This window comes from Mustela nivalis, assembly GCF_964662115.1.
Source record: "Mustela nivalis genome assembly, chromosome: 13".
NCBI lineage: Eukaryota > Metazoa > Chordata > Mammalia > Carnivora > Mustelidae > Mustela > Mustela nivalis.
The window spans coordinates 72,491,807-72,516,724 of NC_139032.1; the positions used below are offsets into that span (position 1 = coordinate 72,491,807).

Below are 24,918 nucleotides of genomic sequence, written 5' to 3' on the forward strand. Positions count from 1 at the left end.
GAAATTCCACTCACTTTTCTTCTGGGAAATCAGCTGCTGCGTTTTCCAGACCCAAATCCCTCGCCTCACATTTCTGGTAAAATTCAAAAGTTCACAGTTTTACTGAAACCAAGCCATATCTTAGGCAATCAGGCATACCTCTCTTCATAGCAACAGGAAAGGCTCTCTTTTCTCCCCTTTTATGAGAGGGCTTGGGAGGGTTCTTTTGGTTGGTTGGTTGGTTTTTACCCTTTAGAAGATCATAACAACTTGAATTTTTGCACTTTTTAAAAAATGTCAAATTCTTTAAAGTAGTGTAGAGTTGGAAAATACGCAGCCGTTGTCTCAGTTTAGCTAAGGGTCTCAACAGACTTAAATAGCTCAACAGTGTCCCCTGGTGGCCATGGGCACAGGGCGTTTGCGCGACTGGGACTGTACTGTGCCTAGGAAACAAGGTAGAGGTGAGTGTGTTCTCAGAAGAAACTCTCCTCCCCAACTCAAAAAACCTGATATACTACCTCGAAACAGCAAACCATCCAAAACCCAACAAGGACCAAAGAACAGGAAACTAAACAGCTTTTCATTTGAAGCAGTCACCAGAAGAAGGAATGCCCAGCCGAACATTACTTCTCTTTCCAGCCCCAGTGTTGGGAATTTCTTTTGTTTGAAAGCCTTTCTTCACTAACCAGGCATTCCCTCAGCACCAACAGCACCCAGTGGCCACTCACGTAGCTGCGCTACGTGCCAGCCCTGTCTTTACATCTCTGCCTCTGAGGAGCCATTTTAGGAGGAGAGAAAGAAAATAAACAACTACATTAAAAAATACAAGTTCTGGGGTGCCTGGGTGGCTCAGTGGGTTAAAGCCTCTGCCTTCAGCTCAGGTCATGATCCCAGGGTCCTGGGATCGAGCCCCACATTGGGCTCTCTGTTCCGCAGGGAGCCTGTTTCCTCCCCTCTCTCTCTCTGCCTGCCTCTCTGCCTACTTGTGATTTCTCTCTGTCAAATAAATAAAAATTAAAAAAAAAAAAAAAAGCAAGTTCCAACAACAAGTTCTGTGATGAATCTCAAATAGGACCCGTGGCTAGAGAGGGATGGGGTGGAGATGGAGGTTACTGGAGCAAGGACAGGCAGGGAGACCAACTCTAAGGTAATGACATTTGAGCAGAGACCTGGATGGTTATAAAGAAGCCACAAGCAGAGAGCACCCCAGGAAGAGTAAATAGTAGATGGAAAGTCCTGGATGCACAAACAGGTTTGACCTATCTAAGGAACATCAAGGAGGGCAGGGAGGCAGCAGATGCTTCGTGAGAAAGGAGGAAGAGTAGAGGAGATGAAGTCAGTGAGGAGGGTGGGGGTCAGGAACCTGAGTTCTATTCTAACACTAATGCAAACTCACTGGACAGTTTTCAGCTGGGGATGACATGTTCTTCTAGGCATTTTTTTTTTTAAATCACTCTGACTCCTGAGTTATTGTCTTCACCGTACCTTGGTTGGGGAGAGGGGGAGACTAATGGGTACCCACCCATGAAAGCAGAAAGACTACTGCAAAGGTCCAAGCAAGAGGTGGCTGGCTTGGATAAGGTTGCTCTGTGGGGAAGGGAAAGGGGGAAGAAGTATTTGGATACAGAATATATTGTAGAAAGAAGCCAGTGGTGCTTGTTGACAGATCAGAAGTCAGTGGGGAGGGGGCAGAATCTTTTGGCCTGAGCAACAAGTGAATAGGAATGCCAATACCCCAAGACAGAGAAGCCTGGCTGGAAAATGGCTGTGGAAGTGAGAGAAGAGTTGAGAAATCAGAATCCTCCTGGACTTGTCTATTGGGCGTGCAAGAAATGACTCAGAGATGTTTAAAAGGTGACTGGATATATGAGTGTGGCACTCAGGGGAGAGTCTGGGACTAGGATACATACTGGGAAATCTTCAGCATACAGGCAATATTTATAGCCAGAAAATGTATCAGCAGAAAGGATAGATAATGAAAAAGGAACAGGAGCAGGCAGAGAGGACATCGATTAAAGAGGATAGAGCCAGCAAGAAAGACTGAGAAGGAAGAGCCAGCAAGGCAGGGGGACCCCAAAGCCAAGCGTGTTTCAAGAATGAGAAAATGTCAGATGCTGGGGACGGGAGAGGGGAATCAGATACAAACAAAACGGTCCCATGGATTTTGTAAGATGGAGACACTTTCAGTAAAGCAGCGTGGACGGGACAACCGCCTTCGGATTGGAACCAGTTAAAGGGAAAACAGGAAGTCAGGATGTGGGACCTACAGAACAGACACTTCTTTTAAGAAGTTTTACTGTAAAGGGGACGTTGAAAGAAGTAGCTGGAGGGAGTATAGGATCAAAGGAAGTGTGTTTGTTTCTTTGTTTTCATTCAAAAAAAGGAGATACTATGACAGGCTCAACATGCTCGTGCAGTGCCGTGTTGGGACTATTTCTCTGTTGGGGGGGACACTGTGATTAGGCAGGAAAGGATGGGGTCCAACGCCCCTGGGGGTGGCGGTCACCTGAGCAGTGGAGATAGGAGAGAAGACAGAACACACGGTTCTGCACGCAGGGAGCAAGGGGAGCCTTGGGAGAGGCACGTCCTCACCTGATCACTTCCAAATGCTCCGGGAGGTCAGAAACAAGAAGCTCCTACTCTGCGTTTCAGCACAGAGTGTGGGGGGAGTGGCAGGGGGAGCACCCCAGATTTGAGGAGCGACAATGAGAAGACGAGAGAAAAGTGAAATTGGGAGGAAACCAAAGTGCGGCTGCCAAGCACTGTTCCCTGAGAATAACGGACTCCTGAGGCACTCACGACAAAATGACGATTACACATAACTGAGAAGCCGTCATGAGGAACAATTCTTTTTAGGTCTCGAGTATGTTAACTATTTTAAATATCCGGAAGGAATGTAACCAGCGCTCACATACACGCTAGCCAGATTTAACTCGCGTAAGTATTTTGTCCTGACTACTTTTCTAAGAGAGAAGACATGACAGGTATGACCACAGGACCCTTTCATCCCCCCGCTCTTCAGGTGTGTGCTACAACAGTGGGAAGCAATAGGGTTCCTCTTCCTCCAGGCCCGTCTACAGCTCTGTGGTGACTTCATTCATCCGAATGCTGCCGTGCCCGATTTACCTGCAATGTGGGTTGTCAGGGGGAGGACCACGGGAAGTTGAGAAGACCAGGCCTGGATGCGGATGCTGTAGTTGGTGCCCGGACGCAGGTCCAGGCACATCTCAGGAGCCTGGCTGTGGGCAGTCATATTAAAGGTCATTTCCTGGGCAAATTCCTTCTGATACCATCTCTGGCCCCGAATGTAGAACTGAAACAGAGAGGTTCACTAGGTGAATGGTGAGCTTGGAAGGCTCCAAATGCCTGGGTACTTTCCCTTTGTCAGGAGCCATCATGCCCTCGACTCCAAAGTTCCTTCAGAAAGGGAAACAGAACAGTAAGCCAATCTCTCAGGCGTCACCCCCAAAACACCGCCACGACAATAGGTGAGTACAATAAAGATATTTTGAAATCAAAATGTACAAAAGGCCGAGGCCCCAGTGCTAACCGTGTTCTCACGTGTACTACACACAACACAGAGAAGTCTGTTGGCAGGGGCAAGGCCACAAAACATTCTCCTAGAAGAAAATTCGGAATCTGAACTAAGGCTTCTCTAGAGCACGACCTGAGTGAGGGTACGCCTATCTGACCTGGCGAATGTCCTATCTGGCTTTGCTCCTCTGCCTGCCCCCTTCGTGTTTCGGGGATTTTTTTTTTAACAATGCATTTTTAATTTTGGGAACAGAGTATTTGCCATTTGACGGCCACATGCCTTCCAATTTTGCTCTTCATTTTACAATACCTTACCCAGGCAAGCAACCGTGTCTTTGGGATCACGGAGCAACTTTCGACAGTAATGTGGTACCAAACTGCATCAAAATGGAGCCATTTATAGACAAAGCAGCACTTAATGCTTCATATAAAGCAGTACACATTTTTAAAAGTTAAAATGCACATGAACTACACAGATGTGCCTGCCCCCTTCGCCACATGCTCCTGTAACCCCCCAGCACCTGGCCCAGTAGACATACTTCTCTACCCACTTAATTTCTTCTAGCAGCAGCTCATCCCATGGTTTCCACCTTTCTTACTCACAACAACAATAGCTTCAAAAGTTCCCTCTGACTCTCTAGACAACATGCCCAGACCCTGGTCAGAGACACTGGCCTGAAGAGGCACACCCAGGCAAAAGCCACGAGTTCCTTCCACTGATGCTGGGTGGACACTTGTTCGTGCACATCATGCCACATGGACAAAGAAACTCTCACAGCTTACTCAGAAATCCCCAAGGTCTCATTCTTCAAATATGTAGTGGCAGTGCCCATTTTCTTGCTTTGACTCACAATTCTTACCATAAATCTGCCATTGATAATAATAGCTATATAAGTAGATTTTTAGGTTTGCTGATTTTTTTTTTAAACCTTCTACACTAGACAACATCTACACATAGAGTAACATTCAGTCACTTACTAAATACATCTCCTCTGTATCAGCGGTCTTTGTACTGCTCCATCTCAAGCAGGTTTCGTTAAATACTGAAATGTTACCGATGATCTGTTTTACTGCAGGGGGGAAAGAAAGAGAAATCAACTTACACTCGATACAAAAATACTACCTTCCACAGCGCACACAACTCTTGATTTTGGGGTTATGAGTCAGAAAATGTTGGGTGTAGGGATTATTTAAAAAATAAAATCTTTTGGGGCGCCTGGGTGGCTCAGTGGGTTAAGCCTCTACCTTCGGCTCAGGTCATGATCCCAGGGGCCTGGGATCGAGTCCCGCATAGGGCTCTCTGCTCAGCAGGGAGCCTGCTTCTCCTCATCTCTCTCTCTGTCTGTCTCTCTGCCTATTTGTGATCTCTCTCTCTGTCAAATAAATAAATAAAATCTTTAAAAAAAAAATAAATAAATAAAATAAAATCTTTTAAAAATTACTATCGTTTTTATTTTCCCCCCTTTTTCTTTTTTTTTTATTTTAAATTTTTTATTTTTTATAAACATATATTTTTATCCCCAGGGGTACAGGTCTGTGAATCACCAGGTCTACACACTTCACAGCACTCACCAAAGCACATACCCTCCCCAATGTCCATAACCCCACCCCCCTTCTCCCAACCCCCCTCCCTCCAGCAACCCTCAGTTTGTTTTGTGAGATTAAGGGTCACTTATGGTTTGTCTCCCTCCCAATCCCATCTTGTTTCACTTATTCTTCTCCTAAAAATTACTCTTTTTTAAAAGACTTATTTATTTATTTGAGAAAGAGAGAGAAAGAGCATTTGGGGGGGAGGGGCAGAGAGAGAGGGCAAAAGAATCTTTTTAAGTAGACTCCACACTGAGTGTGGAGCCCAAAGAAGGACTCAATCCCAAAACCCTGAGATTACGACCTGAGCCAAAAACCAAGAGTTGGACGCATAACCAACTGTGCCAGCCAAGCACCCCCCACAACAAAATACTACCTTTTAATCAAATCATATACATAGGATGATTTCAGCAGTATTTTAATTTAGAAATGAGTGGTCACAGCACTTTTATATTTATGTAAACTCAGTCCTGAGAAAAGATTTAAAATCAAAAGATACCCAATCAGAAGATCCCTCTTAAAAATTACTTAAGGGGTGCCTGGGTGGCTCAGTGGGTTAGGGCCTCTGCATTCGGCTCAGGTCATGGTCCCAGGGTCCTGAGATCAAGCCCTGTACTGGGCTTTCTGCTCAGCAGGGAGCCTGCTTCCTCCCCTCTCTCTGCCTGCCTCTCTGCCTACTTGTGATCTCTGTATGTCAAATAAATAAAATCTTTAAAAAAATTACTTAAATCCAGTACCCTGGTTTACTAGCCTAAAACTGCAACTCAGCCTTGGACAACCTCATTTATATAAATAAGTACTAATTTCGAATTCTCAGCTGGGAGCAACACTTGAGCAGAGAATTGAGAGGTGCTCTTTGAAGAACTAAAAATGATTTGCTAAGAAGCTTCAGAGCAGGGGAGCCTGAGGGGGCTCAGTCAGTTGAGCATCCGATTCTTGGTTTTGACTCAGGTCATGATCTCAGGGTCACAAGATCAAGCCCCACATCAGACTCCCCACTGAGTAGGGAGATTCTCTCCCTCTGCTCCCCCCCGCACTCAAGTTTTCTCTTTCTCAAATAAGTAATCTTAAAAAAAAAGAAGTTTCATAGCAAAACTGCAATGATTGATAAATGATAAAGACAACTCCCAAAGCACATGAGGAAAGAAGTCTCATGGGAGTCAAGCCTTTATTGTGTAAGCCTCTGGACTGACAGGTTCCTATGAATGTTGGTAGAAGTGCCCCTTCTTTATGGACTGGGCAGATTTGCTCAGAGGAAACCTGTTGCACAGGTCAAAAGTTGTATTTCAAATGCTGTAATACAGAGTAGATAAGAAAGTACTTGTGATTCAAAATAATGCAATCTCACCATTGGGTATAGGTGTTTATGAAACTTTCAAAACCAATAATCCTGGGGCACCTGGGTGGCTCAGTCAGTTAAGCATCCATCTTTAGTTCAGGTCATGATACTGGGGTCCTGGTATGGAGCCCTATGTCAGGATCCCTGCTCAGTAGGAAGTCTGCTTCTCCCTTTCTCTCTGCCCCTCCCCCTGCAAATGCACTCTCACACACTTGCGCTCTCTCTCCCCCTCGTGTGCCACATGCGTGCTCTATCTCTCAAATAAATAAATAAAATCTTTTAAAATAAACAACAAAAACAAAAAACAAAAACCTCAATACTACTTAAACAGTTCCAGGGGATGGGCAATGGATAATTAATTAATTAACTAAACAGTTCTAGACCACCAAAAAAGGTGGAAAGCTTCCCAATTTATTCGTGATGACTAGATAACCCTCAACAATGCCAAAACTGCACAATGATGGCACAAGCAATTATGAAACACACTATGTCAAACTCAATTATTAACATAAATGAAAAAATCTAAAATAAAATATTAGCAGATAGAAGTCAGCAGTACATTCAAAGAACAATACCCTGTGACCAAGGAAGATTTATTCCAGGAATATTATTAGAAAAGTTATTAATAGATTAAAAGGGAAAATCCATATGGTTATTCTTACAAGCGTAATGGTTAATATATTTAGTATAGATTCTTGACTAAAAATCTTAGTCGGGATTTAATTGAATAGAAATGTCTTAACTTAAAAGAGTGTTTATCAGAAGCCACCATCCTGGGTAGTAAAACAATGAGGCAGTTTCTAGTAAAGTTAAGAACAATACAAGGATGCATGCTCTCATAGCTATTATCTAGCATTAGCTAGAAGATTCTAGACAACACGGAAAGAGGCAAGAACAAAATGAGCTATAAATACTAGGAAGAAAGGGAACAAATGATGCCACTGCCAGTAATGCTAACAGGATCCACTGAAAAACAAATATGAAGGAGTTTGAAAGCAATCTTAAAACAAATACAAATAATGGGACTTTGGCAAAGCATATCTGAATATAAGAACATAGAAAAACTAGTAGTTTTTGATGTATCTACAAGAACAAGTATAGTAGGCTGGAAACACCCCTCCCAAAATGTCCACATCCATCTGTGACCATGTTACCTTACAGGGCAGAAAGAATTCACAATGTGATTATGAGATTATTGGGATTATCTAGATGAACCTAACACAGTTCTTATAAGAGAGAGACAAAAAGATCAGAGTTAGAGAGTGATTTAAGGACAAAAGAAGCAGTTAAGCCAAGGAGCTTCAAAAAATGGAGGATGGGGCCACGAGACAAGGAATGTAGGTGAGATCTAGAAACTGGAAAGGACAAAGAAATGGATTCTCTTCTCTAGCCTTCAGAATGAACACAGGTCTGATGCTACTGTAGTTTTAACACGGTGGAACTGTTTCAGGTGTCTGACCTCTAGAAGTATAATAAATTCATGTTGTTTTAAGCCACTGAATTTGCACTTATTTATTATACTAGCAATAGGAAACTAAAACAACACATAAAATATAACAAAAAAGTGCAGCGCCCAGCCACCTTGAAGCACCCAACTACTGCAGTGCGCCACACCCGGCCAGCAGGAGCACGGAGGCCTCCACACGCTGCACCCAGCCTCATGCCCCCAGCAGCACCAGTTCACACCCCCTAGCTACCGCAGCACTTCAGGGAATCTGGCAGAGGACTAGTGACCCAGTGCGAATTTTGCTACCACCACCACCTGCTCTCAAGTTCCCTGGAAGGCATGCCTATCCTGCCTAGGTCCCACTAACACCACAGAGAACAAACACAGCCCACACTGGGCAGAGTCCATGCAGACAACCATGCTGAAAGGAAAAGTGACTCAGACAGAACAACAGGCTACACACACAGCAACACACATTGGATACTCTCCTAAAGTGAACAGGGACACACTGCACTACGGAGCACTCCAAGTCATCTTCTTCATAAAGTCACTACTTTCAAGAGTTTAAGACATAGCTGACTTTCTTCAAAGTTGGTGGCATCACAATTCTGGACTTCAAGCTATATTACAAAGCTGTCATCATCAAGACAGTATGGTACTGGCACAAAAACAGACACAGAGATCAATGGAACAGAAGAGAGCCCAGAAATAGACCCTCAACTCTATGGTCAACTAATCTTTGACAAAGCAGGGTAGAATGTCCAGTGGAAAAAAGACAGTCTCTTCAACAGTGTTGGGAAAATTGGACAGTCACATGCAGAAGAATGAAACATTTCCTTATACTACACACAAAAATAGACTCAACATGGATGAAAGACCTCAATGTGAAAAAGGAATCCATCAAAATCCTGGAGAACACAGGCAGCAACCTCTTCAAGCTCAGCCACAGCAACTTCTTCCTAGAAACATTGCCAAAAGCAAGGGAAGCAAGGGCAAAAATGAACTATTGGGACTTCATCAAGATCCAAAGCTTTTGCACAGCAAAGGAAACAAAACCAAAAAACAACTGACAGAATGGGAGAAGATATTCACAAATGACAATCAGATAAAGGGCTAGTATCCAAGATCTATAAAGAACTTATCAAACTCAACACCCAAAGAACAAATAATCAAGAAATGAGCAGAGGACATGAACAGACATTTCTGCAAAGAAGACATCTAGATGTCCAACAGACACATGAAAAAGTGCTCCACATCACTCGGCATCAGGGAAATACAAATCAAAACCACAATGCGATACCACCTCACACCAGTCAGAGTGGCTAAAATTAACAAGTCAGGAAATGACAGATGGCAAGGATGCAGAGAAAGGGGAAACCTCTTACACTGTTGGTGGGAATGCAAGCTGGTGCAGCCACTCTGGAAAACAGTAAGGAGGTTCCTCAAAAAGTTGAAAATAGAGCTACCCTCTGACCCGGCAATAACACTATTGGGTATTTACCCTTAAGATACAAATGTAGTGATCCGAAGGGGCACGTGCACCCAAACGTTTATAGCAGCAATGTCTACAATAGCCAAATTATGGAAAGAACTTAGATGTCCATCAACAGAATACTATGTAGCCATCAAAAGAAATGAAATCTTGCCATTTGTAACAATGTGGATGGAACTAGAGGGTATTATGCTGAGCAAAATAAGTCAATCAGAGAAAGATAATTATCATATGATCTCCCTGATATGAGGAAGTCGAGAGGCAGGGTAGGGGATTTTGGGGGGTAGGGAAGGAAAAAATGAAACAAGGTGGGATCAGGAGAGAGACAAACCATAAGAGACTCTTAATCTCACAAAATAGACTGAGGGTTGCTGGGGGGAGGGCAGGTATGTAGAGGGTGGTGGGGTTATGGACATTGGGGAGGGTATGTGATATGGTGAGTATGCTATGAAATGTGTAAGCCCAATGATTCACAGACCTGTACCCCTGGGGCAAATAATATATTATATGTTAACAAAAATAATTAATCAAAAATAAAAATAAAAAGACATAGCTGACTTTTTTTTTTTAAAGATTTTATTTATTTATTTGACAGAGAAATCACAAGTAGACGGAGAGGCAGTCAGAGAGAGAGAGAGAGAGGGAAGCAGGCTCCCTGCCAAGCAGAGAGCCCGATGCGGGACTCGATCCCAGGACCCTGAGATCATGACCTGAGCCGAAGGCAGCGGCTTAACCACTGAGCCACCCAGGCGCCCCATAGCTGACTTTCTTAACAGACGAAACAGACACAGAGAGGCAGAAAAAATGATGAGAAAAAGGGACGCCTGGGTGGCTCAGTTGGTTAAGCCGCTGCCTTTGGCTCAGGTCATGATCCCAGGGTCCTGGGATTGAGTCCCGCATCGGGCTCCTTGCTCAGTGGGGAGCCTGCTTCTCTCTCTGCCTCTGCCTGCCCCTCTGCCTGCTTGTGTTCTCCCACTCTCTCTCTCTCTCTGACAAATGGATAAATAAAATCTTAAAAAAAAAAAAATGATGAGAAAAAGAAATTTATCCCAAATGGAAGGAAGGGACAAGGCCATAGCCAGAGATCTAAACAAAACAAATATAAGTAACATGCCTGATTGAGAATTTGAAGCAATGATCATAAGGATACTCACTGGACTTGGGAAAAGAGTGAAAGACATGAGTGAGACCCTTAAGCAGGGTTAAGAAATAACACAGCAGAGATAAAGGACTCAATAAATGAAATGAGAAGCACATTTGATGGCATGAACAGCAGAATGGAAGAAATAAAGGAATTAATTAGTGACCTGGAAGACAGAGTAATGGGAAGTAATCAAGCTGAACAAAAGAGAGAAAAAAGAATTATGCAAAATGGTGACAGACTTAGGGGACTCAGTGATTCCATCATACGTAATGACATTTGTGTCATAGGAGTCCCAGAAGAAGAAGAGAGAGAAAGGGGACAGAAAATTTATTTGAAGAAATAATAACTAGGGGCACCTGGGTGGCTCAGTCGGTCAAGCTTGCAGCTCGGCTCATGATCCCAAGGTCCTGGAATTGAGACCTGCATCAGGCTCCCTGTTCAGTGGGGAGTCTGCTTCTCCATTTCCCTCCAACCCTGCTCATGCTCTCTTACTCACTATCTCTCTTTCTCAAATAAATAATCTTGAAGTAAGGAAGGAAAAGAAATAATAACTGAAAAATTCCCCAACCTGGCAAAAGAAACAGATACCCAGATACAGAAGGCACAGAGAACTCCAATCAAAATCAACAAAAGCAGACCCACACCAAGAAAGATTGTAATTAAATATCAAAATATAGTGACAAAATTTTTTTAAAGCAACAACAACAAAGAAGACAGTAACTTACAAGGGAAAATCCATAAGGTTGCAGAAGATTTTTCAAGAAACTTTGAAGGCTGAAAGGAAGTGGCATGATATATTCAAAGTGCTCAATGGGGAAAGTCTGTGGCAAAAAATACTCTATCCAGAAGCCTACCATTCAGAATAGAAAAAGAAATAAAGGATTTCCCAGACAAACAGAAACTAAAAGAGCTTGTGACCACTAAACCAGCCCTGCAAGAAATATTAAAGGGGATTCTTTGAGTGGAAAGGAGACCAAAAGTGACAGTATAAAGGTAGAAAACACAAAAGCAGTAATAATGAATATTTCTATAAAAAATGAGTCAAAGAACCCACTAAATAAAAGAATATAATATATAATAACATATATCTAAAACATGAGAGAGGAGAAAAGACTGGGTTCAAACTTGAGCAAACTTCAACTTAATATAGACTGCTATGGGCAGAAGACATTATATACAAACCTAATATAATATAACAAAAACCATAATAAACATGCAAAGAATAAAAAGGAAGAAATCTAACTATATTACTAAAGAAAACCAGTAAACCAGGAAAGAGAGAGAGAAGAGAAACCGAGAGAGAGAAAAGTATCAGAAAAAAGCTTCAGAAAGAACAAAAAAAGTAATAAAATGGCAATAAATACATATCTTTCAATAATTACTTTGGGGGCGCCTGGGTGGCTCAGTGGGTTAAGCCACTGCCTTCGGCTCGGGTCATGATCTCAGGGTCCTGGGATCAAGCCCCACATCGGGCTCTCTCCTCAGCGGGGGGCCTGCTTCCCTTCCTCTCTATCTCCCTGCCTCTGTCTACTTGTGATCTCTGTCTGTCAAATAAATAAATAAAATCTTTAAAAAAAAAATAATTACTTTGAATGTAAATAGATTAAACACTCTAATCAAAAGACATAGGGTGACAGAATGAATTTTTTTAAATCTATATGGTGCCTGCAAGAGATTCATTTCACACCTAAAGACAGCTACAGATTGAAAGTAAAGGGATGGAGAAACATCTATCATGCAAATGGATATCAAAAGAAAGCTGGAGTAGCAATATTTAAATCAGACAAAATAGACTTTAAAACAAAGACTATAATAAGAGACAAAGAAGGAAACTATATAATAATAAAGGGGACAAACAAGAAGATATAACAACTGTAATATTTATGCACTCAACATGGGAGCACCCAAATACATGAAACAGTTACTAACAGACATAAAGGAGCTAATCAGTAATAATAATAGTAAAAGTAACAGTAACAGTAAAGGACTTTAACAGTCCACTTACATCAACAGACAGATCATCTAAATAGAAAATCAACAAAGAAACAGTGGCTTTGATTGACACACTGGAAGAGAAGGATTTAACAGATATATTCAGAACAGTCCATCCTAAAACAACAGAGTACACATTCTTTGCAAGTGAACATTCTCCAGAACAGATGGCATATTAGGCCACATAACCAGCCTCAATGAACTCAAAAACACTGAAGTGATACCATGCATCTTTTCTGATCACAACACTAGGAAACTATAAGTCATAAGAAAAAATAAGAAAAAAATCTGGAAAGACCACAAATGAATCGAGGTTAAATAACATGGTACTAAACAATGAATGGGTCAACAAGGAAATAAAGGAAGAAATAAAAAGCACATGGAAACAAATGAAAATGAAAAAAGATCCAAAACCTTGGGATGCAGTCAAAGCAATTCTAAGCGGGAAATGTATAGCAATACAGACCTACAAGAAAAACCTCACATAAACAAACTAATACCTTATACCTAAAGGAGCTAGAAAAAGAACAACCAACAAAACCTAAAACCAGCAGAAAGAAGGAAATAAATATGAGAGCACAGGGCACTTAGGTAGCTCAGTTGGTTAAGTGTCTGACTTTTGATTTCGGCGCAGGTCATGATCTTAGGGTTCTGAGATTGAGCCCCATGTCAGATTCCATGCTCAGTATGGATCCTGCTTAAGATTCTCTCTCTCTCCCTCTTCCTCTGCCTCCCCGCCCTGCCCATGCATGTTCTCTCTCTCTCTCTTTTTCTCTTGCTCTCTCATTCTCTCACTCTCTCTCTCTTAAAAAAATTTTAAAATAAAGATGAGAGCAGAAATAAATGATAGAAAAACAACCAAAAAACCCCACAATAGAACAGATCAATGAAACCAAGAGCTGGTTCTCTAAACAAAACAAAACAAAACAAAACAAAATTGATAAACCTCTAGCCAGATTTATCAAGGCAAAAAAAAAAAAAAAAAAAAAAAGGAGAAAAGACTTAAATAAATAAAATCACAAATGAGAGAGAGAGGAGAAGTAACAAGATCCAGATCCAGAAAGCACAGAAGGCACAGCCAACATCACAGAAATACAAACAGGTGGAAGAGAAATTTATGAAAAACTATACGCCAATAAATTGGACAACCTAGAAGAAATGGATGAATCCCTAAAAATATGTAAACTACCACAACTTGAAACAGGAATAAAACCAAAATTTGAACAGACCAATAACCAGCCACGAAATTGAATCAGTAATCAAAAAGCTCCCAACAAATGAAAATCCAGGACTGGCTGACGTCATAGGTAAATTCTACCAAATATTTAAAAACAAATTAATACCTATTCTTCTCAAACTCTTCCAAAAAGTAGAAAAGTAAGGAAAACTTCCAAATTCATTCTATGAGGCCAGTACCATCTTGATAAAAACTGGATAACGACACCACAAAAGAAAGACAACTATAGGCCAATATCCCTGATGAACATAGATACAAAATCCTCAACAAAACACTAGCAAACTGAATCCAAGAATACATTAAAATAGTCATTCACCACAATCAAGGGGGATTCATGCCCAACATGCAAGCATGGTTCAATAGTCAAATATCAATTGATGTGATACATCACATCAATAAGAGAAAGAATAAGAATCATATGATCACTTCAATAGATGCAGAAAAAGTATTTGACAAATATGTCCTTTCATGACAAAAATCCTCAACAAAGACCTAGAGGGAACATACCTCAACTTAGTAAAGGCCTTATATGAAAAACTCACAGCCAACATCATCCTTAATGGGAAAACACTCAGAGCCTTTCCCTTGAGGTTAGGAACAAGACAAGGATGCCCACTCTCAACACTTTTATTCAATACAGTACTGGAAATCCTAGTCACAGCAATCAGACAACAAAAAGAAATATTAAGCATCCAAACTGGTAAGGAAGAAGTAAAACTTTCACTATTTTCAGATGGCATACTATTATATATAGAAAACCTTAAAGACTCCACCAATAAAACTGTTAGAACAGATCAACAAACTAAGTAAAGTTGCAAAAATCAATGTACGGAAATCAGTTACATTTCTATACACCAATAATGAAGCAGCAGAAAGAGAAATTAAGAAAACTATCCCATTGATAATTGCACCAAAAATAACTAGATACCTAGGAATAAACCTAACCAAAGAGGTGAAAGACTTGTACTCTGAAAACCAGAAAATACTGATGAAAAAAATATAAGTTGGGGCACCTGGGTGGCTCAGTGGGTTAAGCCTCTGCCTTCGGCTCAGGTCATGATCTCAGGGTCCTGGGATGGAGCCCCACATCGGGCGCTCTGCTCAGCAGGGAGCCTGCTTCCCCCTCTCCCTCTCCCTGCCTCTCTGCCTACTTGTGATCGCTGTCTGTCAAATAAATAAATAAAATCTCTTTAAAAAAATGTAAGTTAACACAAAGAAATGGAAAGACATTCCATGCTCATGGATTGGAAGAACAAATATCATCAAAATGTCTATTCTACCCAAAGGATCTACGCATTTAATGGAACCCCAACAAAATGCCAACAGCAGTTTTCACAGAACTAGGACAATTCTAAAATTTGCATGGAACCACAAAAGACCCCAAATAGCCAAAGCAATCTTGAAAAAGAAAAGCAAAGCTGGAGACATCACAATTCCAGACTTCTATGATATTGGCCAAAAATGGATGCAGAGATCAATGGAACTGAATAGAATACCCAGAATTAAACCCACAATTTTATGGTCAATTCAACTTTGACAAAGGAGGAAAGAATCTACAATGGGAAAAGGACAGTCTCTTCAACAAATTGTGTTGGAAAAATTGGATAGCAACATGCATAAGAAAGAAACAGGACCACTTTACTAAAACAATAATAAAAATTAAAATTAAAATTAAAAATGTAAAAAAGAATTTATAAAAGTATTTAAAATTTGGGGCGCCTGGGTGACTCAGTGGGTTAAAGCCTCTGCCTTTGGCTCAGGTCATGATCTCAGGTCCTGGGATCAAGCCCCGTATCGGGCTCTCTGCTTGGCGGGGAGCCTGCTTCCTCCTCTCTCTCTGCCTGCCTCTCTGCCTGCTTGTGATCTCTCTCTCTCTGTCAAATAAATGAATATAATCTTTAAAAAAATATTTAAAATTTTATAAAATTAAAAATGAATAAATTCAAAGGGAATGGAAGACCTAAATGTGAGACATGAAACCATCAAAATCCTAGAGGAGAACACAGGCTGCAATCTTTTTGACATTGGCTGTTGCAACTTTTTTCTAAAATGTCTCCTGAGGCAAGAGAGACAAAGGCAAAAAATAAACTACTGGGACTACATCAAAATAAAAAGCCGCTTCACAGCGAAGGAAACAACAAAACTAAAAGGCAACTTACAGAATGGGAGAAGATAGTTGCAAATGACATATCCAGTAAAGGGTTAGTATCCAAAATATAAAAAGAACTTATAAAACCCAACACCCCAAAACCAAATAATCCAATTTAAAAATGGGCAGAAGACATGAACAGATATTTCCACAAAGAAGAAATACAGATGGCAAACAGACACATGAAAAGATGCTCATCATCACTTCACTTACATCAGGGAAATGCAAATCAAAACCACAACAAAATATCACATTACATCTGTCAGAAGGGCTAAAATCAGCAACACAAGAAACAACAGTTTTGTTGTTGGGGAGGATATGAAGAAAAAGGAACACTCATGCACTGTTGTTGGGAATGCACATGGGTGCAGCCACTGTGGAAAACAGTATGAAGGTTCCTCAAAAGTTAAAAAACTACCTTAGGATCCAGCAATCACACTACTGGTATTTACCGAAAGAAAACAAAAACACTCATTCAAGGGGATGCGTGCACCCCTATGTTTATAGTAGCATTACCTACAACAGCCAAATTATGGAAGCAGGCCAACTGTCCACCCATTGATGAATGGATAAAGAAGATGTGGTGTATATACACAATGGATTATTACTCGGCCATAAAAATGAATGAAATCTTGGGATGCCTGGGTGGCTCAGTCGTTAAGCAACTGCCTTCAGCTTGGGTCATGATTCCAGTGTCCTGGGATCAAGCCCTGCGTTGGGCTTCCTGCTCAGCGGGAAGCCTGCTTCTCCCTCTCCTGCTCCCCCTGCTTGTGTTCCCTCTCTCGCTGTGTTTCTCTCTGTTAAATAAATAATAAAATCTTAAAAAAAAAAAAAAAAGAATGAAATCTTGCCATTGGTGACGACATGGGTGGAGCTAGAGTGTATTATGCTGAGCAAAATAAACCAATCAGAGAAACAAATACCATAGGATTTCACTCCTGTGTGGAATTTAAGAAACAACAAATGAGCAAAGGGAAAAGAAAGAGAGAGAAACAAATCAAAAAACAGATTCTTATTTTAAAAGATTTTATTTATTTATTTAACACAGAGAGATCACAAGTAGGCAGAGAGGCAGGCAGAGAGAGAGAAGTAAGCAGGCTCCCTGCCGAGCAGAGAGCCGATGTGGGGCTGGATCCCAGGACCCAGAGATCATGACCTGAGCCGAAGGCAGAGGCTTAACCTACTGAGTCACCCAGGCGCCCCACGAAACAGATTCTTAACTACAGAAAACAAATTGATGGTTACCAGAGGGGTGTTGGGGGGGGGCATGAGGGAAATAGGTGATGGGATTAAGGCACGCACTTGTGATGAGCCCTGGGTGAAGCGTATAGAATTGCTGGATCACTGTATTGTAAACTGTAACTAACTAAAACTGTTAACGAACTAAAATTAAAATTAGAACTTTTAAAAAATGAAATGAAATGAAAAGGTCCCTGGCCACGAGAGAAGAAACCACACACAAACTTCAAATAAGTAGAACAGAAAGAGAATAGAAAGAAATCAAACTAGAAATGTCCGAGACTTATGAAGATATTTTTTTCTAAAAGACAGGAAAGAAAACAATAGAGAAATGCCACATCCATGAATGGAAAGACTCAAAAGTGAACCTTCCTGGAACACGTTAAGTTCACATGTTCATTCAGTGACTGAGGAAGTGCTTACCATGCACCAGCATGCTTTGGGGGCTAAGAACAAAGTGCAGAGGAAAAAAGTCCCTGAATGGGGGCACCTGGGTGGCTCAGTGGGTTAAAGCCTCTGCCTTCGGCTCAGGTCATGATCTCAGGGTCCTGGGATCGAGCCCCGCATCGGGCTCTCTGTTCGGCAGGGAGCCTGCTTCCCCTTCTCTCTCTGCCTGCCTCTCTGCCTAGCTGTGATCTCTCTCTGTGTCAAATAAATAAATAAAATCTTTAAAAAAAAAAAAAAAAGTCCCTGAATGTCAGGGAACTCATCCTTGTGAAAAAGGCAGAAAATAAGTAAGTAAACAAATAAATAAAAAATATAATCTCGTGGCGCTGGGAAAGAATGAACAAAAGCATTGCAGGGGGATAGAAATCATGGCCAGGGAAAGCTCCCTGCGGAGATGGTTTGCGAGCCAAGAACTGAGGAGTGTGAGTGAGTCACCAAGAATGGAGGATAAGGGCTAAGAGGGAGCTCCAAGGTCAACATCCCAGATGCAGGAATCACCTTGTCACACTCACAGAAGAGAAAGCAATTACTGCTAAGCTTCTTTGAAAGGACTAATGAGAACAGCAAGAAAAAAACTGTATTAAAAATATTGGAAGAGGCCATAACCAGGTACTGGTACCTATTACAAAGTTACAACAGAGTTTCTCAATCTTTTATCATTACAGTCCCGCAAGAAGACTTTCAAAACATTTCCCCCCCAATCTCTCACCTTTTATAAAATGTCAATACCCCCAATATGTTCTATGTTTCTTGTGTACTATTTGTTTATCTATATATAAAAAGAATATTTTCTTGCCCCTTAACAACCAATTTTTGCCCCTTTGTGAGTGATTTTGCCTCCTAGGGGTGATACCATGCCTACTGAGAATGTGTTAGAGCGATTAAATAAAACCATCTCACTGGTTAAATTCAGTTCCCTCTTGGTGGGAAAGCGACTCTCACCCTAAGTCTCTTCCCCTCCCACCTCACTGGGGAGTTATGGTTTGAACCACAGGCAGCTCGAACCCCTGATATGTTCGCTGGGGAGAAAAGGATCCCCGACAGAGCTAGTCCTAAATCCATTCCTACCCTGCTCTCTGACCCTTCGCTACAAAAAGTACACGCCCTGTCCCCCATACAGATATTCCTTCCCCGGCTCACTTTTAGAGGGTCACTCTGCCTCCTCTTTCTCTCCTTTCCCTACCCAGAAGGCCCATCTCATCCAGAATCCTGAAGCTGAAAAACCAGACTTGTGAGAATGCCTCCGAGAAGAAAAAAGCTGGCTCTTGGTTCATGGAGTTATTTGAAATTTTGTTTCTGCTTCGCTCATGTCTGGAGCAAGTCTGTCCAAAGCCGATCATTACTTCCTCTGGGCTCCCACTGCCCCTTCAAGTACTACAATTACACATTATGCGCTATATTATTATTGATCGTATCGCCCCACTGAACCGAGAGCTCCTTGAGAGGAGAGACTGATGCCTCACTCATGTCTCGCTCATCTCAGCCCTCTTCATGTCCTGGGCGATGGCAGGCACAGCACTCCTGGTTGTTTCAATGTAAACAAGCAGCAATAAGGAGGAAACTGAGCGACTGAGAGCATAGTAACTCAATGAAATACAAATGCTCCGTATAAGGCATGGTTCAGCCCTTACTATGTATTTATTCTAGAAAAGGAGTTACACCTTCTGTCAGTATAACAAAAATACAAGCGCATATATAACATCTGTAATAAAGTAAATTTAGGTAACATTTAACATTTTGTAGATGCTAATTGTGCCTTGGGTACTGTGCTGGTTCCCTATAACCCACTTAGTTTCGCAAGAAACCCCTGACACAGGCACTGTTATTCCCATTTTACAGTTAAAGCAACTTAGTCACATAAAGGTTAAGTAATTTGCCCAAAGGCACACAGATAACAAGAGATCTGAGACTTGAATTAGATAGCCTGACTCCAGAGTAACTGTGCCAAGCTATTATTGCTTCTACACTTTGTCCTGAAGCAGGGTATAAGAATTCAGAAAGAAGACCTATTTTCAGTTGGACAGACTGTGGAAGAGGGGATGAAGGGAATATTAAGAACTGAAGAAAAATGGGGAGGGGATTTCAGGTGGAGGACATAGCGTGTACAAAGATACGGGGGTAGAAAAGTTAGCCCTTCAGTTATTCCAGATTAGTGCTGCAATTTGTTCAAGGATGGTGGTGGTGGGTTAAATCCAAATCTCTCAAGAGTATTTCCCACAACACTCTTCAGATCAACAAGGACAAATACATCAACATAAAACCAGTGCTGTCATCATAACCAAAAGACAGAGAATATAAGAAAATTTAAATTGCCTTTTAATGGAAGAATAAATACCAAGTTCTAGCAAAGCTGTTTCTCAACCTCCCACAAGTCACTGTCAGAGGGCACTAGAAGAGCATGGGAAAGAGAAGAGGGAAACAAAAGGGTCTGAACATGTGCTTGACTCACTCCCAGAAAGAGAAATTCCACCTGCAGCATGGAAAGACTGAAAAGAAGATCTGGTATACCAGGGTACTGACTACAAGCAAAGGATGAAAGTCTAGGAGGCTTAAGGTAGTCATATGAGAAAGGCATTGTTTCTGGGAAAGCAGGTGACTAAATGGAAAGAACTGGTATTCTGTGGAGACTAAGTACTGATGGGGAAAAGAAGCAAGAGGGGAATGCAATAGCCTACAAAGCAAGAGAGAACCCCAAAATAAAAGAATATACCATTCTTTCCTTCTCTCCCCGAAAACCAAAATATCCTTTAAAGGAACTGTACTTCATTAAATGACAGAAGAGGGCACTCTTAACCTAGAAATATTATTAACCATTCTAAACTATCAATTCTACGGAATTTATATATAAAAGAAGTGTTCATTGAAAAGAAAGATAGAAAAAGAAAAGATTTAAAAAAAAGAAGAAGAAGGAAAGAAAGCCAGCCAAGATGATAATCAAAACATCTCACTTTGTGAAAAACTCTACATTTTTTAATAATACCTAAACAAGAATTAAACACACACACACACACACACACACACACACACACACACCAGTAACTCTGTAACACAATAAACTGAAATAAATATCCTCAAATAAGCATGGTGGGGTATGAGGAAAACACCTTGAGTCAGAAATTCAAAAACTAAGAACAGAAATGGACACAAAACAGGCAGGAAATGAAACAGAAGTGACTGAGTTCAGGAAACAAACAAAAGGAAAAGACAAATTCATATCAGAAAAAAAGTCAAAATGTCATAGTACCCAAAGAAGGATAGATTAGAATAAAAAATTGAGGAAAATTGAAGAAATACAGGAAAACAACCAAAAAGAATAAAATTGATATTAAAAAGAAGAAAAAGGGAGCAAAAATCAAGCTGCTGAAAAGGAATATAATCAAAGATCCAACATATGTATAATTACAGTCTCTAAAGAAGAAAAAAATCAAAACCGAATTAATATTTAAAACTATAATCCAGGATAAGTCTACAGAAATAAAAAGATCAAATATAAGTGCTGAAAGGGCCCACTGTAAATCTGAGAAAGCTCATCCAGAAAATAATAAATATAGAAGCAGAAATTAATGATATAGTTGAGCAAGGGTCACAGACTTTCTTCTGTAGAGGGTCAGAAAGTAACTATTTTAGTAAAAACCTTCTCAGCCTGTTCTGCCACACTATTCGACTCTGTCTTTGTAGCACAAAAGCAGCCACAGACATTATGTAAACAAACGACTTAGCCTTTAGTGTCCAATGCAAGTTTATTATAGAAACAGGCGATGGGCCAGATGTGGCCCACCAGCAGTGATAGCTGGCTAATCCTTGATATGGAGGGGGAAGATAACAGGGGGTCCAATTACAGAATAAAACCATGGCTTTTTGAAAATATTAATAAAATAGATGACCTCCTAGCTAACTTAATCTAGAAAAAAAGAAGAAAATACAAGTAAAAGGAGAAATAATCACTGAAATGGAAGAAAATTCAAAAAGTTAAATATAAGTATTTCATAGGCCACTCTGCAAATAAATTTAAATACACAGAGAAAATGGGTAATTCCTAAGAAAACGGTTTGCTAAACTGACCCCACTAGACTTTAAAAGTTAACAGATCATTTTCCATAGGGGGAAAAAAACCTGAGAAGGTTATCAAGGAACTCTCCCACCAGAAAAGCTCCCATGCCTGGGCTGTTTTGTGGGGAAATTCTACCTAACCATTGGAGATCAGAAAGTCCAAATGCTATGTGAATTGTAATAATGAAGAAAACCTTTAAAACAATGAAGGGCATAATAAAGAAGGAAACATTTCAAAATCTTTTTATGAAATAAGGAAAATATTAATGCTTAAATCTGATAAAGATGATACATTAAAGATGATACAATCTGATAGAGATAAAACTATAATATCACTTATGAATATTGATGCAAGAATAATACCAAAGAAAGTATTAGTGAAGATAATCTAACCCCAGAGAAGAAACAAACACACTATAACCAAGTGGGATTTATTTCAGGGAAAGAGAGAAAATGGGGGGGGAGGATCAAGAGAGAGAAAGACAGAAAGAGACATGTGAAATCGTATCAAAATTTTAAAATTACAAGGAAAAGAAATTTAAAAGAATATATTGTAGTTAGCTTTCCTTTGTACTGTATTAATGGATATTTTGGACTAAGGAGTTAACGTGATCTTTTCCCTGATTTCAGCCTACAAGATGGCAGTCTTAGAGTCTCTCTGTGTATACATGACTGGAATATGGGGTAGTTCCAAAAAGAGTAACAACATGAATCCACTGCCTCCAAAACCATTTAGGACCCATTTAGTGAAGGGTTCCAATTCTAAATAACTTATTCATCTTTATCTACTCCATGGGTATCATACTGCCTAGGCTGGACCTACCATGTCATTGTGTTACCTTAAAAAGACACAACCATTTACTGCCCACAATATGCCCATTTGGGCATATTACAAATGTTTGGGTATCCCATGAAAAATAAATGCCATTTTTGGACTTGACCAGTTGTAAGTATAAGTGTTTCCGACTGATGGCTTATAAAAGAAGCAGAAAGACTTCAGACGTAACTCTTCTACCACAGAATACTGTTATGATATTTATCAGTTTGTAGAAAACGGTCAGAAACAATGTTAAAATTTTTATGGTCTTTTTATTATCTTTTCTTTGGACTTCAATTCTGTAAACAGGAATCAGTTGGGGGGTGGAAGTTTTCTAAGGTCGACACAGATCTCAAATCAGGCGTGCTGTCAGAAGACCTGCAACATAAACCACTGTGACGGTCACTGTTTTCCACCAGGTGATGGAGGGAAGATTACTCTGTTTCCCCCGAATGATTTAAAAAAAAAAAAAAAAATGTACCAGGGTGCCTGGGTGGTTCAGTGGGTTAAAACCTCTGCCTTCGGCTCAGGTCATGATCCCAGGGTCCTGGGATCGAGCCCCACATCGGGCTCTCTGCTCTGCGGGGAGCCTGCTTCCTCCTCTCTCTCTGCCTGCCCCTCTGCCTACTTGTGATCTCTCTGTGTCAAATAAATAAATAAAATCTTTAAAAAAAAAATGTACCAACACTACTTTAGAAGTAAATGCATGTAATCCTCTGCTTAGAGAGAACAGAAAAACAAGATATCTCTTATTCCTAAATGACAGAGTTTTTAAAATCCTAATTAGGAGCAGTCTAAATAGACAGTTGACTTGGCAAGGGAAAACAGTGTCAGAAAGAATGGCTAAGAATCAATTGTTTTGAACACAAAGTCACTATTTTTATAACTGTTCTATAAACAGTGGTATCATTGTACTATCCTTTAGTTGCCCGTGATGTACATTTTGCAAACAGTTTATCTTAGAAGGAACAAGAGGATATAATAGTGTTCAAAGTCGGGAGTTTTACTGTTACTTTGTTGAGATTTTTCTTAAGACAAATTTGGTATCTCATTACAATTACCATAAAACTTGCTTGCTAAAAGTATGTCATCATATTATATGGAGAGAAATTGGGGGGGGGGCGTTCAATCATTCATTCTGTGCAGAACAAATTTACTTTTTCTTTTTCATTTTTGAAGATTTTATTTATTTATATGCCAGAGAGAGAGAGCATGCACAAGAAGGGGGAGCAGCAGGCAGAGGGAGAAGCAGGATTTCCCACTGAGCAAGGAGCCTGGTGTGGGGCTCCATCCCAGGACCCTGGGATCATGACCTGAGCTGAAGGCAGACGCTTAACCGACTGAGCCACCCAGGAGCCCCTGTGCAGGGAAAATCCAAACGATTCCCTTGATTCAGCTGCATGGGCTGAACCTTCTAACAGACGTGGGCAGCCTTCTACTGAGGCACAGGTCCTTGCATTCAACACAGAACAGCTGCTCCCTGGGTACTGGGTAGAGAGAACAATCCCAACCCCAGTGACACCTACCATTTATAAGATCTGAGTTGAGAGAACCAATATTTAGGAAATGTGGACGCCAGTCATTCCTCCAAATAACCCACAATAATTTAATCCTATTCTTGTATCAAGCCAGATCAACAGAGGACAGGAGTTTTTAAGGCCTCTTTCCTTATCCACTGCACCCTTTCCTGCAATGTAATGAGTCACGCTCAGGGCAATAAGCCTCATAAAAATCCTCATAAAATGGGGTGCCTGGGAGGCTCAGTGGGTTAAACCTCTGCCTTTGGCTCAGGTCATGATCTCAGGGTCCTGGAATCGACCCCTACATCGGACTCTCTGCTGAGCAGGGAGCCTGCTTCCTCCTCTCTCTCTCTGCCTGCCTCTCTGCCTACTTGTGATCTCTGTCTGTCAAATAAATAAATAAAATCTTTTTTAAAAATCCTCATAAAATGCTGCTCATACATTGTACTACCTATGAATTCTCTCTGGAATAAAAAAAATTCCTATCTAATCCCATTGTTGATAAAAACTGTACTTCCCCTGAGAAACACCGCTTGGTTATAACCTTAAGGCAATGTCATGGCACCCTTTCCGACAGGATGGATCAAAAATGAAAACTAAATTTGTGAGCCACTAATGCAAAGATAAATAAGTTATAAGAATATGGATTATTCTTAACCTTACTTCTGCCTCTTTTTTTATGTCCCTTTGTTTTCATTCTTCTTTATTTTTTTAAGGTTTTTTTTCTTTTTATTCTTTCTTTTTTAAGAGATTTTATTTATTTATTTGTCAGAGCGAGCAAGCACAGTAGGGGGAGTAACAGGTAGAGGGAGAAGCAGGCTTCCCTTGAGCAGGGAGCCGGATGTGAGGCTCGATCTCAGGACCCCACATGGGATCATGACCTGACCCAAAGGCAGATACTTAAACTACTGAGTCACCCAGGCGCTCCTCATTCTTCTTTAGCTT

The 24,918-nt window shown here is 40.7% G+C and overlaps 1 protein-coding gene across 8 annotated transcripts in view; it reads right to left on the minus strand.

Annotated features, from left to right (window-relative positions):
- Positions 1-24,918, minus strand: part of SUSD1 (sushi domain containing 1) — a 136,635-nt gene that overhangs the window by 27,952 nt on the left and 83,765 nt on the right. For all 8 annotated transcript variants that reach the window (XM_082696898.1, XM_082696893.1, XM_082696896.1 and 5 more), the window contains exons 11-12: positions 4,492-4,583; positions 3,106-3,292 (exon numbers count right to left, since the gene is read on the minus strand). In XM_082696898.1, coding sequence (XP_082553024.1) covers positions 3,106-3,292; positions 4,492-4,583 — 279 coding nt within the window. The remainder of the gene's footprint in view (positions 1-3,105; positions 3,293-4,491; positions 4,584-24,918) is intronic.